General features: G+C 41.2%; 1 protein-coding gene across 1 annotated transcript in view; it reads left to right on the top strand.

Annotated features, from left to right (window-relative positions):
* MED13 (mediator complex subunit 13) overlaps window positions 1–13,074 on the top strand; it is a 53,206-nt gene extending 40,132 nt beyond the window's left edge. Inside the window, exons 17-30 of the mRNA XM_002199200.7 lie at window positions 230–397; window positions 1,450–1,673; window positions 2,188–2,377; window positions 2,852–3,317; window positions 3,933–4,152; window positions 4,608–4,799; window positions 4,929–5,152; window positions 5,606–5,748; window positions 5,857–6,015; window positions 6,102–6,287; window positions 6,482–6,630; window positions 6,850–7,023; window positions 8,095–8,195; window positions 8,880–13,074. Of these exons, the coding sequence (XP_002199236.4) occupies window positions 230–397; window positions 1,450–1,673; window positions 2,188–2,377; window positions 2,852–3,317; window positions 3,933–4,152; window positions 4,608–4,799; window positions 4,929–5,152; window positions 5,606–5,748; window positions 5,857–6,015; window positions 6,102–6,287; window positions 6,482–6,630; window positions 6,850–7,023; window positions 8,095–8,195; window positions 8,880–9,012 (2,729 nt within the window). The 3' untranslated portion in view covers window positions 9,013–13,074. The remainder of the gene's footprint in view (window positions 1–229; window positions 398–1,449; window positions 1,674–2,187; window positions 2,378–2,851; window positions 3,318–3,932; window positions 4,153–4,607; window positions 4,800–4,928; window positions 5,153–5,605; window positions 5,749–5,856; window positions 6,016–6,101; window positions 6,288–6,481; window positions 6,631–6,849; window positions 7,024–8,094; window positions 8,196–8,879) is intronic.
* The last annotated feature ends 62 nt before the right edge of the window (window positions 13,075–13,136 follow it).

Here is a 13,136-nt window from a genome sequence, read left to right as displayed (position 1 = left end):
ACGGGAGTCTTTCAATGGGAAAAATTCTAGAGGAAAAAAACAAAATTAAGAAAAAAAATCCATCTGTGTATTTTGTCAGGGGAAGAGGGAGATCTGTAAATCTGCTTGTGCTCAACTTCATATATCGCAGGTGGCCTGCAGGTGTTTTTTAGAAGAGAGTGCTTACAGTGGAGGTGGTTTGGGCTGGTGACTGTGGTGCAGCTGCCTGACCCTGTTTGTGTCCCTGCAGTGGTGGATGTGAGCATGCAGTGTTCCCAGGACATCCTGCGCATGCTGCTCTCGCTGCAGCCCGTGCTGCAGGACGCCATCCAGAAGAAGCGAACGGTCCGGTCCTGGGGCGTGCAGGGACCCCTCACGTGGCAGCAGTTCCACAAAATGGCTGGGAGAGGCTCCTACGGTAAGGGCTCCGTGGAATCCCGCTCCATGGAATCTCCTTCCTCTGCTCCATCCACATAAACTCGGTGGCTGGTGCTGCTCAGCCTGTTGGAATGCTGAACAGCACTTGACCTTTCTTTAAACTTAACGAGAGCTTCTTAGATAGAGGAGAATTCTTTTCTTCAGAAAAGAGAAAATATTTATATTCCTTAAAACGGGCAATGAATTAAAGATGTGCATTTAAAATTTACAACTTCAGTTGCACTGTTTGTATATACCTGACACTTCACCAGTGAGGGGCTGAAATTGCAAATATGGGTTTAGTGTTAAAAACAGAGTAACTGCTCAGGTTTTTATACTCAAATTTTTTCCCTTCACCCCATTTTAATTACTCTAAAGACAGGAAGTTAAAAATACTGATTTTGAAATGCTTGAGACAGTGTGTTTATTGCTCAGAACTGTGTTCAAGCTCTAGGGTTACTCAGTTTCTTGTCTCTGATAAATGTTTGAAGTGGCCAACACGTGATGCATTTACAGATAGAAGGTGAATTTTGTGCACTCACGATTTAATGACTTCATTAGCATATGAGATTGATTTACCACTGTGTTACAAGAGTGACCTTTCACCAGCAGATTTTTTGTAGCTATATTTAGAACATGGCAATTACACATTTACATGTTCTTAAGTTTGTTTCCTTCTCTGGCCCTTTACCCATCTGCTTAGAATATTTATATCTTTTTCCCTTGTCTTTGGTCCCCAATTGCTTTGGCTCTGTGGGAAAAGGCTTTCTGGACAGTGCAGAACTGTTCCTGGTTGCCTGTGTACTGATAGAAATACAAAACACTGTGAAACTTCTTCCTGAGGCCCTGAGATATTTCAAATAAAAACGATCAGCTGATGGGTTTTTTGCAGAGGGTTGGATCCTGTACTTTGGATCTGTAAAATGAGAACTATTTCATTGATAGCCAGTGCTCCTTCCTGTGAGATGCTGGGAACACCAGAGGCTGTAATATTCATGTTTCCTTGAAGTTAATTTTAAGCTTTCTGCTTAAAAACATGTCTTGCTTTTCCAGGAACTGATGAGTCCCCAGAACCACTGCCAATCCCAACATTTTTGTTGGGATACGATTATGATTTCCTGGTGCTGTCTCCATTTGCATTGCCCTACTGGGAGAGGCTGATGCTGGAACCTTACGGATCTCAGCGAGATGTTGCTTACGTTGTGGTGTGCCCGGAGAACGAGGCTCTGCTCAACGGAGCCAAAAGCTTCTTTAGGGATCTGACTGCAATATACGAGGTACAGGATTTGTGGCAGTTTGCAGTGAAATGGATTTGGGAAAGGCTGTTTCTAATACGTGCTCATAAGGACTTATCAGGCTTGTCGGAGCTGATAGCGACGCCTGCTCAGAATGCTATCTGGGAAAGCTGCTCCGAGGGATTTTAGGAATGGGCACTTGGAAGATAAGGGCTGTTCGTGCTGCTCCCCATTTCGTTCCCATCCGATAAACGCCACCCGATGGCAAAGCTCTGCATTGCCGCGTTAATAGTGTTACCTCCATTTAATTAATTAATTACATGCTTGGATTGAATGATGATTAGAGTCAATTATTATCAACCTGGTTTTCTTGCATTTAGGGAAATGCTGACAGTCACCCATAAAATCACTATTCAATATTTCCTACTGGTGGAATTCTAGAGTTAAAATGTTACTTTGGAATATTGTAAACAAACAGAGAGATCTCTGCCTTTCTATGGTATATAGTTTGTGTGATATTTAATAGCTTTTAAGGATTTTTTTACCTTCTTTGCAGTCGTGCAGGCTTGGTCAGCACAGACCTATCTGTAAGTTACTGCCTGATGGGATCATGAGGGTTGGTCCTACAGCCTCCAAGAAGCTCTCAGAGAAGTTGGTCACAGAGTGGTTCTCACAGACAGCCAATGCCAACAACGATGCGTTCTCCAAACTCAAACTCTACGCTCAAGTTTGCAGATATGAGCTGGGTATGACCTTTTTTTAATATTCCTTACTTCATTCAATTGCCACTTGTTCTTTTGCAAAAGAGAAAGAGGAATCATGGCTTATTGTCTTTGATTGGGGCAGTTTTCTGGTTTTAAACTGTACGTGAATATGTGCTAAAATGGCCTCTTACCATCCAGCAGTGCCTTTAGGGAATGGTGCCTGACAGGGACTTCAGTTGTCTTCTTGTATTGGTGACTTGGGTTCTATAGCAGTGATTTCCAGCAATTCAACACACCTGGGAAAAAAGTTATATTAAAATTAGATTTCTTGAAATTTCCGAAAGGCTTTTATCAAAATATTAGAATTTGAAAATTTAGTAAAGGTATTTTAATTTGTAAGGTAAAATGTATGCTCGAGGTTTGCTCTGTTTTGTTACAACTGGAGACTTCCATAGGTGACATAAGCATCAAAACAGCTGCATTATAAAATTTATGCTTTTTTTTCTCTGGTTTTAGGTCCTTATCTTGCTTCTCAGCCTTTGGACAATTCTCTACTTTCCCAAACAAACCTGGTCCCTCCCTCCAGCCAGGCAGCCTCTGCTCTGCCCCCAGTGACAGCCCCTGCTGCCAATCCCAACACTCCGTCATCGGCTCCCGCAGCTCCCGCCAGCAGCACCATCGCAGTGACCTCGAGCAGTGCCATGTCCTCTGCAGCCACTACAGCCAACTCCACCCTGACCACCACTGCCCCCTCCTCCTCCTCTGCCAGCCTGGGCAGTGGCATTCCAACGAGCAAGCCTTCCTCATTCCCACCTTTCAGCAATATCAACAATACCACTCCTGCCTCCCTGCCCACCCAGGCTGCACCAGTCCCAAATGGGCAAACTGGGGGGCAGCAGCAGCAGCCAACACTGCAAACAGCAGGGATGTCTGGAGACACGGCTGCAGCACCTGCACAGCCCCATCCAGAGGTTTCTGAAAGGTAGGGAACTGCAATCACACCTTCAGCTGAAAAATCAGCTCAACTAACTTGAACTTATGAATACACTTTCATCCCTTCAATAAAAATCCTGTGTTTATTTTCACCAAGCTGCTTTTAAGGGAGAATGAGATTTCAGTTGTGGTGGAGCTGAACCTTTTGGTTCCAGTTGTAGCTGCAGTTCTAATTACATCTCAGTGTCTGCTCTGGTACAAAAATAAACTTCCTTTTTTTTTTCTTCTCTCTCTAAAGAGAGGAAATTCACCAAACTACTCACTTCAGTATTTTAAAGGGCTGGGGAAGGAGGGGGAGATAGATAATTGGCACCATCTTAGAGTTCTATTTTCTGTAATCAAAGTTAGAGTGGTGAAGACAGCTCTTAGTGTAGATATTCTTGTTCCCAGTTAAGCAATGGTTGAGCTGCTGTAATAAAAAAGGCTAAGGGAAGGAAAAGGGATTCAGAGTTACTGATATTGACATTAAAAGACTGTTTCTTACACCACAGTTGACTCAAAGATGTTTCCAATTAAAAATCGACAACTTGATCTAGTTTTGAAGTAAAACTAAATCTTTCCAAAACTCAGCTGTTTGTAATTGGTTTCAAAATTTCATTTCCAGCACTATGGATCGTGATAAAGTTGGAGTCCCCACAGATGGAGATTCACATGCTATCACCTATCCACCTGCAATTGTAGTTTACATAATTGATCCTTTCACATATGAAAAAAAGGATGAGAACAGTAGCTCATCCAGTTTGTGGACACTTGGACTTCTGCGCTGCTTTCTGGAGATGGTTCAGGTTCTTCCTCCCCACATCAAGAACATAATTTCTGTGCAGGTGAGCCAACAGAAGCAAACAGGGTATCCTTGGCTTTGGCTGTGTTTAGGGGGCAGTAACACCCTCAAGGTGAAAGTTTCATTTCCTTCACAAACTTTAGTTACAGTTCTCCAGCTGTGGTAAATCATTAGGTTATAGCTTTTAGAGCAGTTTGGGTGCTATTAACCAAAGCTGAATCCTGTTGTACATTCCAAACTCATCAGTTTTATCTCAGAGGAAATGCAGTGCCCACTCCAGCGATGAGTGAAGTATGGGAAAGCTGCAGGACCAGTTAAGAGGGCTGCTTTTTGGAGGAATCATTAAGATTCTCTTCTAAACAAATTGCTTTGGAAACATTGAAAGAAATTTGACTGCAAAGTTAAAATTCAAAAAGCAATGTACCAAATACTGTGTCAGAAGGCATTTAATCTATTGATAAAACAATTTTTTTTTTTTTCTCCTCTCCTCTGTTCTAGATTGTCCCATGTCAGTACCTGCTCCAGCCTGTGAAACACGAGGACCGGCAGATTTACACTCAGCATTTAAAATCTTTGGCATTTTCAGCTTTCACTCAGTGTCGGAGACCTCTCCCAACTTCCACCAACGTAAAAACCTTAACTGGCTTTGGCCCAGGGTTAGCCATGGAAACTGCTCTTAGGAGCCCTGATGTGAGTATTGTTAATGAGATTGTGGAATTATCCAGATCAGAGGAAGGTCCCTGCTTATCAACCAACCATCTTTTATGTTGGGAATGATTTTTTCCCCTAACTTCATTGTCTGTTGTGTCATCTTTCTAGAGACCTGAGTGTATTCGACTGTACACCCCTCCTTTTATACTGGCTCCAGTAAAGGACAAGCAAACAGAGCTGGGAGAAACCTTTGGAGAAGCTGGCCAGAAGTATAATGTGCTTTTTGTGGGCTACTGTTTGTCTCATGATCAGAGGTGGCTGCTTGCGTCCTGTACAGACCTCTATGGAGAGCAGTTAGAAACTTGCATAATTAATATTGATGTACCAAACAGGTAAGAACCAAACTTTAATTCATTTTTAGCAAGTACATTTTCTTTCATTTCCCTGAAGAATTACATTGGGTTTGTGCTGTAAGAATAACTGACTTTTGTAGACTTGTGTTGAAAAAGTGGCTACAGCAGATGAATATTTTTCCCTATAATGTGCATATTGTTTTGAGTTAAATTTCTAGAAGAGCATAGTTTAGTTTCATGTGATTCTTTAGTGTTACTCTGTGTGGGTTTATACTTCCCCATCTCACTAACATTATTGGCTGTTGATGTCAGTTTTAGAATGTGATTAATTTTAAAAACCCCAACGCCCTGAACCTTCAGCTGATGGACTGCAATATTAACACTCTTGGCTCTGGTGAATGTTCAGGTTAATACAAAAATGTTCTAAGCATGGCATTAAAAACTTGTTGCAGGTGGGTTTTAACTTTGTTTTCCCTTCTTTCTTACTTCTAGAGCTCGCAGGAAAAAGGGTTCTGCCCGCAGACTTGGTCTCCAGAAACTCTGGGAATGGTGCTTGGGACTTGTGCAGATGAGCTCTTTACCATGGAGAGTTGTCATAGGCCGCTTGGGAAGAATAGGACATGGGGAATTAAAAGGTAACAGCAGCACTTTTTTAGAGTCTAAAGCTTAATTTTTCAGTAATATCAAGTGTATCCATCCCTGTTTCTGGAAGAGAAGCTCACTAGTGAGATTTCCTCCCTCAGACTGGAGCTGTTTGCTGAGCCGCCGGAACCTGCAGTCCCTGAGCAAGAGGCTGAAGGACATGTGCAGGATGTGTGGGATCTCTGCTGCAGACTCCCCCAGCATTCTCAGTGCTTGCTTGGTGGCCATGGAACCCCAGGGATCCTTCATTATTATGCCAGGTATTTGGGCAGCTCTCTCTTTTTGGCATGAGAACTACAGTTCAGGCTTTGCAAATCTGAGGAAATGTTTGATTTCTCTCCCAAAGATTCCGTGTCCACGGGCTCCGTGTTCGGGCGCAGCACCACTCTGAACATGCAAACGTCTCAGCTGAACACACCCCAGGACACGTCCTGCACTCACATCCTGGTGTTCCCCACCTCTGCCTCTGTGCAAGTGGCATCATCCACTTACACCACTGAGAACCTGGATCTGGCCTTTAACACAAACAATGGTTTGTACTTTGGAATTGTTCTCGCCTTCTAAAAACCCCTCGTCACTCTGTGCCCTATCATAAAAATAAACTGTTCGTTCTAAGGAACCATTTCCATTTCTATGGAATGGAAATATTTCTTTATTTCTGAATCTATTGTCATATCCTGCACATAGTGAACTGGTAGGAATTCACTGGTCTTGTTTCTTTTCAAGATGGAGCAGATGGAATGGGAATCTTTGACTTGTTAGACACTGGAGATGATCTTGATCCTGATATTATAAATATTCTTCCTGCATCTCCTGGTGGATCCCCTGTGCATTCTCCAGGGTCCCACTACCCCCACGGAGGTGATATGGGCAAGGTAACTATTGCAGTAAATACAGTTTTGTGTGTGTGTTTTGTCTGTTTTTTATCCATCTGTTAATTTCCTTTTGTGGAATAAAGGATTTTAGATCACTCAGAGATTGGATTGTCATGTCATGCTTGGATATTTCAAAATGTTTTGTGTTTCAGATGCTATAGGTAATTTCTGTTAAATTTGTGCTCTCCTAATCCAAAACCTTTGCCTGTTGTGTTCCAGGGTCAAGGTACAGATCGATTGCTTTCCACAGAATCTCATGATGAAGTAACAAATATACTGCAGCAGCCACTGGCCCTCGGTTATTTTGTGTCAACTGCCAAAGCAGGTCCATTGCCTGACTGGTTTTGGTCAGCGTGTCCTCAAGCACAAAATCAGTGTCCCTTGTTTCTTAAGGTACTGTCCTGGCAGAGACTTGTGCAGTCTGAGGCATCTGGGGTGAAAACTGTTCTGCTTAAACCAAAGTCAGTGCATGTCTCTGGGGATAGCTCTGCCTTGGCTTCAGGAGAGGCCAGGTGTATTCAGTTTTTGAGATTTGACTCTTTGGAAGGTTCTGCTTTGCTCATGGTTTCTTCCTGGTAGTCTGGACTTTTTTTTTTTTTTTTTTTTTTTTTATTTATTCCCTGGCTTTATGCTCCAGGATTTTGTTGAGTTCCTGGACAGAGTTGTGGCTAAGCTGGACTCCTGAGGGGACTGGTGGTAGAGAGGGAGGTACATAAGTGCAGTATAATAACTCATTTGCCCTGGACAAAATAAGGAATAAATTAATCTCTTTCTGTATTGCACAAAGCATAAAAGTTGTTTTTTCCATGTTGGCTTTGCATTGTATCATCTGTCTGGGCGTTGTCTGAGCCCCTTATCTCCTTATGGCACAGTCAAGACACACTTAGCACATTTAAGGCCATCCATTGATATACAGAGAAACTTTCTGTATTAACAAATCAGCATCTCTAATACTGTGCTTTGTTTTCTAATGATCCAGATAGATCTTCTGCAGCCTTATTTGTGTCTGGATTAGCAGCTCCTCTTGGCCTAAGCTCAGCTGTGGCTTTGGTATAGGATATTATTTTGAAGAGAGGATTTATTATTTACGATAAGCAGCTCTATATATGAAATATAAATAGACCAGGCCTATAAAAGCAACTGAACTTCCAAGTCTGTGTGTTATTAGACATCTTGGGCCACTTGAGTTGATTTTTTAATAATCACTTAATGTAGAAAAGGGATTAAAAAACCCCCCCATATATATATATTTCACTACTAGCACTGTGTTTTTAGCAGAGATCTGTGTGAGAGAATATAAATATTCTGAGAATTCCTGAACTTGTTGATGGCCTAAGGATAAGATTTGTTTTTTGGCTTGCGTGTCAGACAGAGAAGGTGACTGCAAGCTACAACAACATGGGGAAAGGAAATATGGTGTAGTTGATCAGGCAGTAACTTCTGGCTTCCTTCTTCCTTCCTCAGGCCTCTTTGCACCTCCACGTGCCTTCAGTGCAATCAGACGAGCTACTCCACAGTAAACACTCCCATCCACTTGATTCTAATCAAACTTCTGATGTGCTCAGGTATTTATTATTGATCACTTGCAAAAATATTGTGCATTTAATTTTTAATGCTGCTTCAGTTAAGCTGCATGTTTGTTTTTCCTGCTGTTAGTTTTTTCCTTTGTGCAGCCAATATCCTTAGTGCAGATAAATTGCTATGCTTTAAGTGATTGCCACAGAATGGTGGAATAAAAACCAAACATCTCTAAGCCCTTCTTTAACCAAGCAGTATTTGAAAATGTTTAAAAACCAATGAATTCCTCAAACTAGAAGAGAGTTTGAACCTAGCAGAAAAGAGAGAAATAGTTAAGCCAGAATATTGCACAGCAATCGTGTGGAAAATCTGAAGTGCTGAAGAACAGGAGCCCAGACCTATGTAAATATGGGATGCTAATTGAGAAGACATCAGATTGTTTTTCCTTTTCTGGTTGTTAGTTGTTTTGGTTTTTTGTTTTTTGGTTTTTTTTTTTTTTTAATGTGAATCTCTTGGTATGAATCAAGAATAGGCAATTACAATGACAATTTTCCACCAAAAGCAAGTTTAGCTCTGAACTGCTGTAATAATTTGGAAGACATATTATTTCTGAATGTTGGCAAACCTATTTTATGTTTTTGATGCCAAAGAAGCTGGATTATAGTATATTAAGGTTGTAAAATCCTGGTGAGAAAATGTGTTGGCCTGACAGAAGGCTGTTTGTTTTTCAGGTTTGTTCTGGAACAGTACAATGCACTCTCCTGGCTAACCTGTGATCCTGCAACCCAGGACAGACGGTCATGTCTCCCAATTCATTTTGTGGTGCTGAATCAGTTGTATAACTTTATCATGAATATGCTGTGATCTTCATCTGAATTTTGCAAGACAAAAATGAGGAAAAGGGATATTTCACTGCAGGACTAAGTTATAATTCTTCTCAGTGCAAGTTGTTTGTGATGGGGTATGAATCTTGTTACTTCCAGCAAATATTGTTCTGACTTGTGAGAGGGGCACCCATCGCCCTGCTGTCTTTGAGTCACTGACTATGGGGGACGCTTCAGAATGATGATCAGAAAGTGTATTATAACGTTTTTAGTAGCAAAATTAACCATTTTTCCCCAGCCACAGTATTTGTGAAGAGTAATGAGCCATAGTACCCAGTCATGGTAAACGAATTTTAAAAGCATGGAGATGAGAAGAAACAAGAGGAACAATTAAGTTTCAACCTATGGCTTCAGAACATCAAGATGTTCTTGTATTGGATTATAGTACTTAGTATTCAAAAATGCCTGCATCTCTTATTTATTGTAAGTTTTTAAATGTATAAATTGTCTTATATTTCTTAACCTCTTTTATAAAAATTTTCCTAGAAGGTTTATACTGCCTTCTTGCTTTAAAGCAATTGGTCTAAAATATATGTAATCGTCTTAATTAAAAGTTGCAGTAGGTTGCTTTTAGAGTATTATTTTTTTGTAAGGGGTGGGTGGGGACAGTAAATTTGTATTGTCTTGATGTACAGTCTAACGGGGATAGAGGGGTTAATGTCCATACCATTGTGTGTGGGGGATTTACAGCTAAGCTGTAGTTGCAGAGTACATGTACAGTAATGAAGTTCACTGTGTTTATATAAATTGAAAAGGTACCGGGTCTTACAGCATTTTATATCACACCTTTACAGAGTAACAATGGCAATATATGAGTGATATTGTAGGTGGTTTAACTTGTAGTGAGAATAACATGAATAAACTCTTCAACTGAAGTTTGTGTTATGGTTCAGGGCTGTGGCTAGATTCTCAGCTCCACTTCCAGGACACGAGTTTTAATATCACAAGAACATCTCTTGTGCATTGTTGCTCCCTGGATATTCTTGGCACCGTGCTCACTGCATTGTTTGCTTCCGCTTTTGTGATAAAATGCGAATCTGAGGTGGAACACACAGAAAACTCTGACCATATCCAAAGTCTCCTGCCAGGCTGAAATTTAGCCCAGCTCTAGCCATTTTACAAATGCAAAAATAGTCAATCTTGACTTTAAGATTGGTGTGTGTTTAACTAAAATGTGGTGTATATAGATTCTCAGTGAATTCTGGTATTCAGATTTTATTCCACTAGTAAAAAAACAGCACGAAACCCTGAACATTTTCCTTTTCCATGTATTTTTGGCACTGTGGTGGAGGTCCCAAGTATCAATGTATGGCCTTCCCCATATCCCATTTTCAGGCTCTGGCTGGGGCATGTGCCAAGGAGGCTTTGCCCTCCCCAAGGAAGGGACTGACAAACCACAAGGCTTTCCTAAACATCTCCCTCTATCTACAGTCACCATTTTTTCTCAGTAGTTTCCTTCCTTTTTTCCTAGCACATGCCAAATGTCTGTGGCTGCTCTAAAATAGCCCCTACGGGTGCTGAAGAGCAGCTGCAGATGCTTTTTCTGCGTTCCTTATCTGACTGCCAGATGAAAAACTGAACTCCTGCAGTGCTCCCGGGAGCCTGTCACGATAACCCAAGTCCTGGGTCTTAATATTGTCTGTCTCGCTGGTTTAAACCTGTAAAGGAGCAATGTTTAAGATCTATTTGTGCACCTGCTGTTAACCCCTCTACAAGGAAGAATTTGCTTGCATTTACCAAACTTACTGTGTTCATGAAAATCTCGTTTCGTAAATGCAAAAGACCTGCCTGAGGTGATTTTTTTTTCGTATGAACAGTCTCACTGAATTGTGTACATACAATATTAGCAACTTTTTTGGTTTTGTATAAAGAAGTTGTACAATTGGTGATGAGAATTTTCAGTCATTTCTTCAGAACAACATGAGTGCAATCAGAAGTTAGCATATTTTGATAAATAGAGTTAAAAACTGGGTCTGTCCATGACTTTATCTCGGTAATGCACCGCAGATTAAACGGCACATTATTGTCTTACAGAAGGTTTTTCTCATTTGGTTGGCATTTTTGAAGTGGAAAAGTGCTCCGAAAACTGGAATTTTCAAAGTGTATGTCCTTTTTTTTTTCTTGAGCTTTGTCGCTAAGTGGTCATTTCTAACCCTGGCTCAGTTAACCAAGTTCCAAGGGCTGGGTTTTGGTGTGGCTTTGTTTTGTGTTCAATCTGACTTGTATTCCTAAAGGTAAGTGAATCAGCTGCCTGAACGTTGGTGTAACTGTATTCTGTTACCTGGACCAGCCTTCCCTGTGAAACTCCTACTGTGAAAGCTGCCAGTTTCCCACTCCTCCCCCCCATCAAATGCAATTAAAGTAAATTATAATATTATAACCACTATAAAAGACTAGAAGGGCCATTTCTGGAGTGATAGTCACAGCCGGCAATGTACAATCAAACCTGCCAGCACCATGGAGCCAACTATTATATTGGGCATACTTTTTTTGTTAGCTACTTTCATTTAACTATTTTAAGTGCACATAATAGGTGGTTTATAAATAAAATTGTCAGAATCCAATAAATCGAGGTTGTTTAGCAAGTACAAGCTTAAGTATTTGAAAAATTCAGCCACAGGTTTCCAAAACGACCTTGCAAGAAAATGTTGTTCGTGTCAGTGCTTTAAGTAGCTGTGGAGGTTTATCTCTTCCAATGAAAGAAGCCGAGATCCTTCCATTCCAATTAAAAAATACATATTTTAACCCAGATATTACTGCATTTAAGCCTTTTAGTCACATTTGACTCACTACTATTTGAATTAGGTTTCTGAAAACCATGTTGCTAAGACCAGCAAGGCCACCAGCTGTACTTGTAACAACCCTCACATTTTAAAAGTAGCTGTAACATTTAGATATTTCTAACATTCTCTGAAATAATTAAAGATAAATGGATTTATATTTAAATCCTCAGCTATGTTCTTACTTAGCTGTCAGTTATGGCGCAGATTATTGTATTTCTATATTTACCTCTGATGGTAATTTTAACTTTGTGTGTTGCTATGAAGACTTGCCGATGTCTTTAATCAAGCACTATTTGTTAATACTGTAATATCAAAATATTATGTTGCATTATTTTAAAGCTTTCAAGAATAAGAGTAAAACGTTTTAAAAAAATGCTATTGCACCATATGATTTGCTGCACAACAGTACGGCACCACATATCAGTCTGTTGGGATAGAAATGCTGCATCAACCTTGTTTTCATCTGGGTTTTGTTGGAGAATTCGTTCATGGGGTGACATTGTACAACATTACTGTCTCGCAACCTCCAGTTGGGAAGGTGGTTTTGTTTGTTTTATTATTTTGTTTTTTTCATTTTTTTAAAGTAAAGGGCCCAGGACTATGCTTCATTCTTAAAGGGTTTTTTTACTATTATTTGTTGGTGTACTTTTTATTTTCAGCGGAGTAAAGCTTAATTTACAGTAAAACTGGATTTGGGACCTACCACAATCCTCAGGGTCACTTTTTCAGGATGTTACTCATTGAGCTTTAGGTTTTTCCGAGTCAACTGGACGTGAGGACCTTGCCGAGCGCTGCCTTGGGCTGCCGCAGCCGTGTGGCCTCGTGACTGGACATGGCGGCCCTCGGGCACGGCTGGACACACCTCGGAGCTGCTCCCGCGCCGCCGTGGCACGGCTGGACACGCCTGGACACGCCTGGAGCCGCTCTGACACCCCACTGGCATGGCTGGACACACGGAGTCCCAACACCGCAGCCGGACACACCGAGGAGCTGCTCTAACACCTCGCCGGACAGGTCAGGGAGCCGCTCCCATACCGCTCGGGCACGGCTGCATGTGCCAGGGAGCCTCGCATTCATCGTGACAAAACACAGAAAACGAAAAGCGGATTTAAGGAACAAACACTATTTCTGCCGAATGCCATAAACACTGAGTTGTACAAATTGTGATCGAGGAAATGAAGAAGAAAAAAAAAAAAAAAAGGTTTATACTTTTTAAAAAAAAAAAATTCAAATGGAATAAATTATTCATGAAGCCTTGATTGTGATGTGGGTTTCTTGAGGGGGCGGGGAGGGCGGTGCCCCTCAGCCTTTCCCGCCCCTC

Source organism: Taeniopygia guttata, chromosome 19 (assembly GCF_048771995.1).
Source record: "Taeniopygia guttata chromosome 19, bTaeGut7.mat, whole genome shotgun sequence".
In the NCBI taxonomy this organism is placed as follows: Eukaryota; Metazoa; Chordata; class Aves; order Passeriformes; family Estrildidae; genus Taeniopygia; species Taeniopygia guttata.
This window is presented reverse-complemented; position numbering and strand designations above follow the sequence as displayed.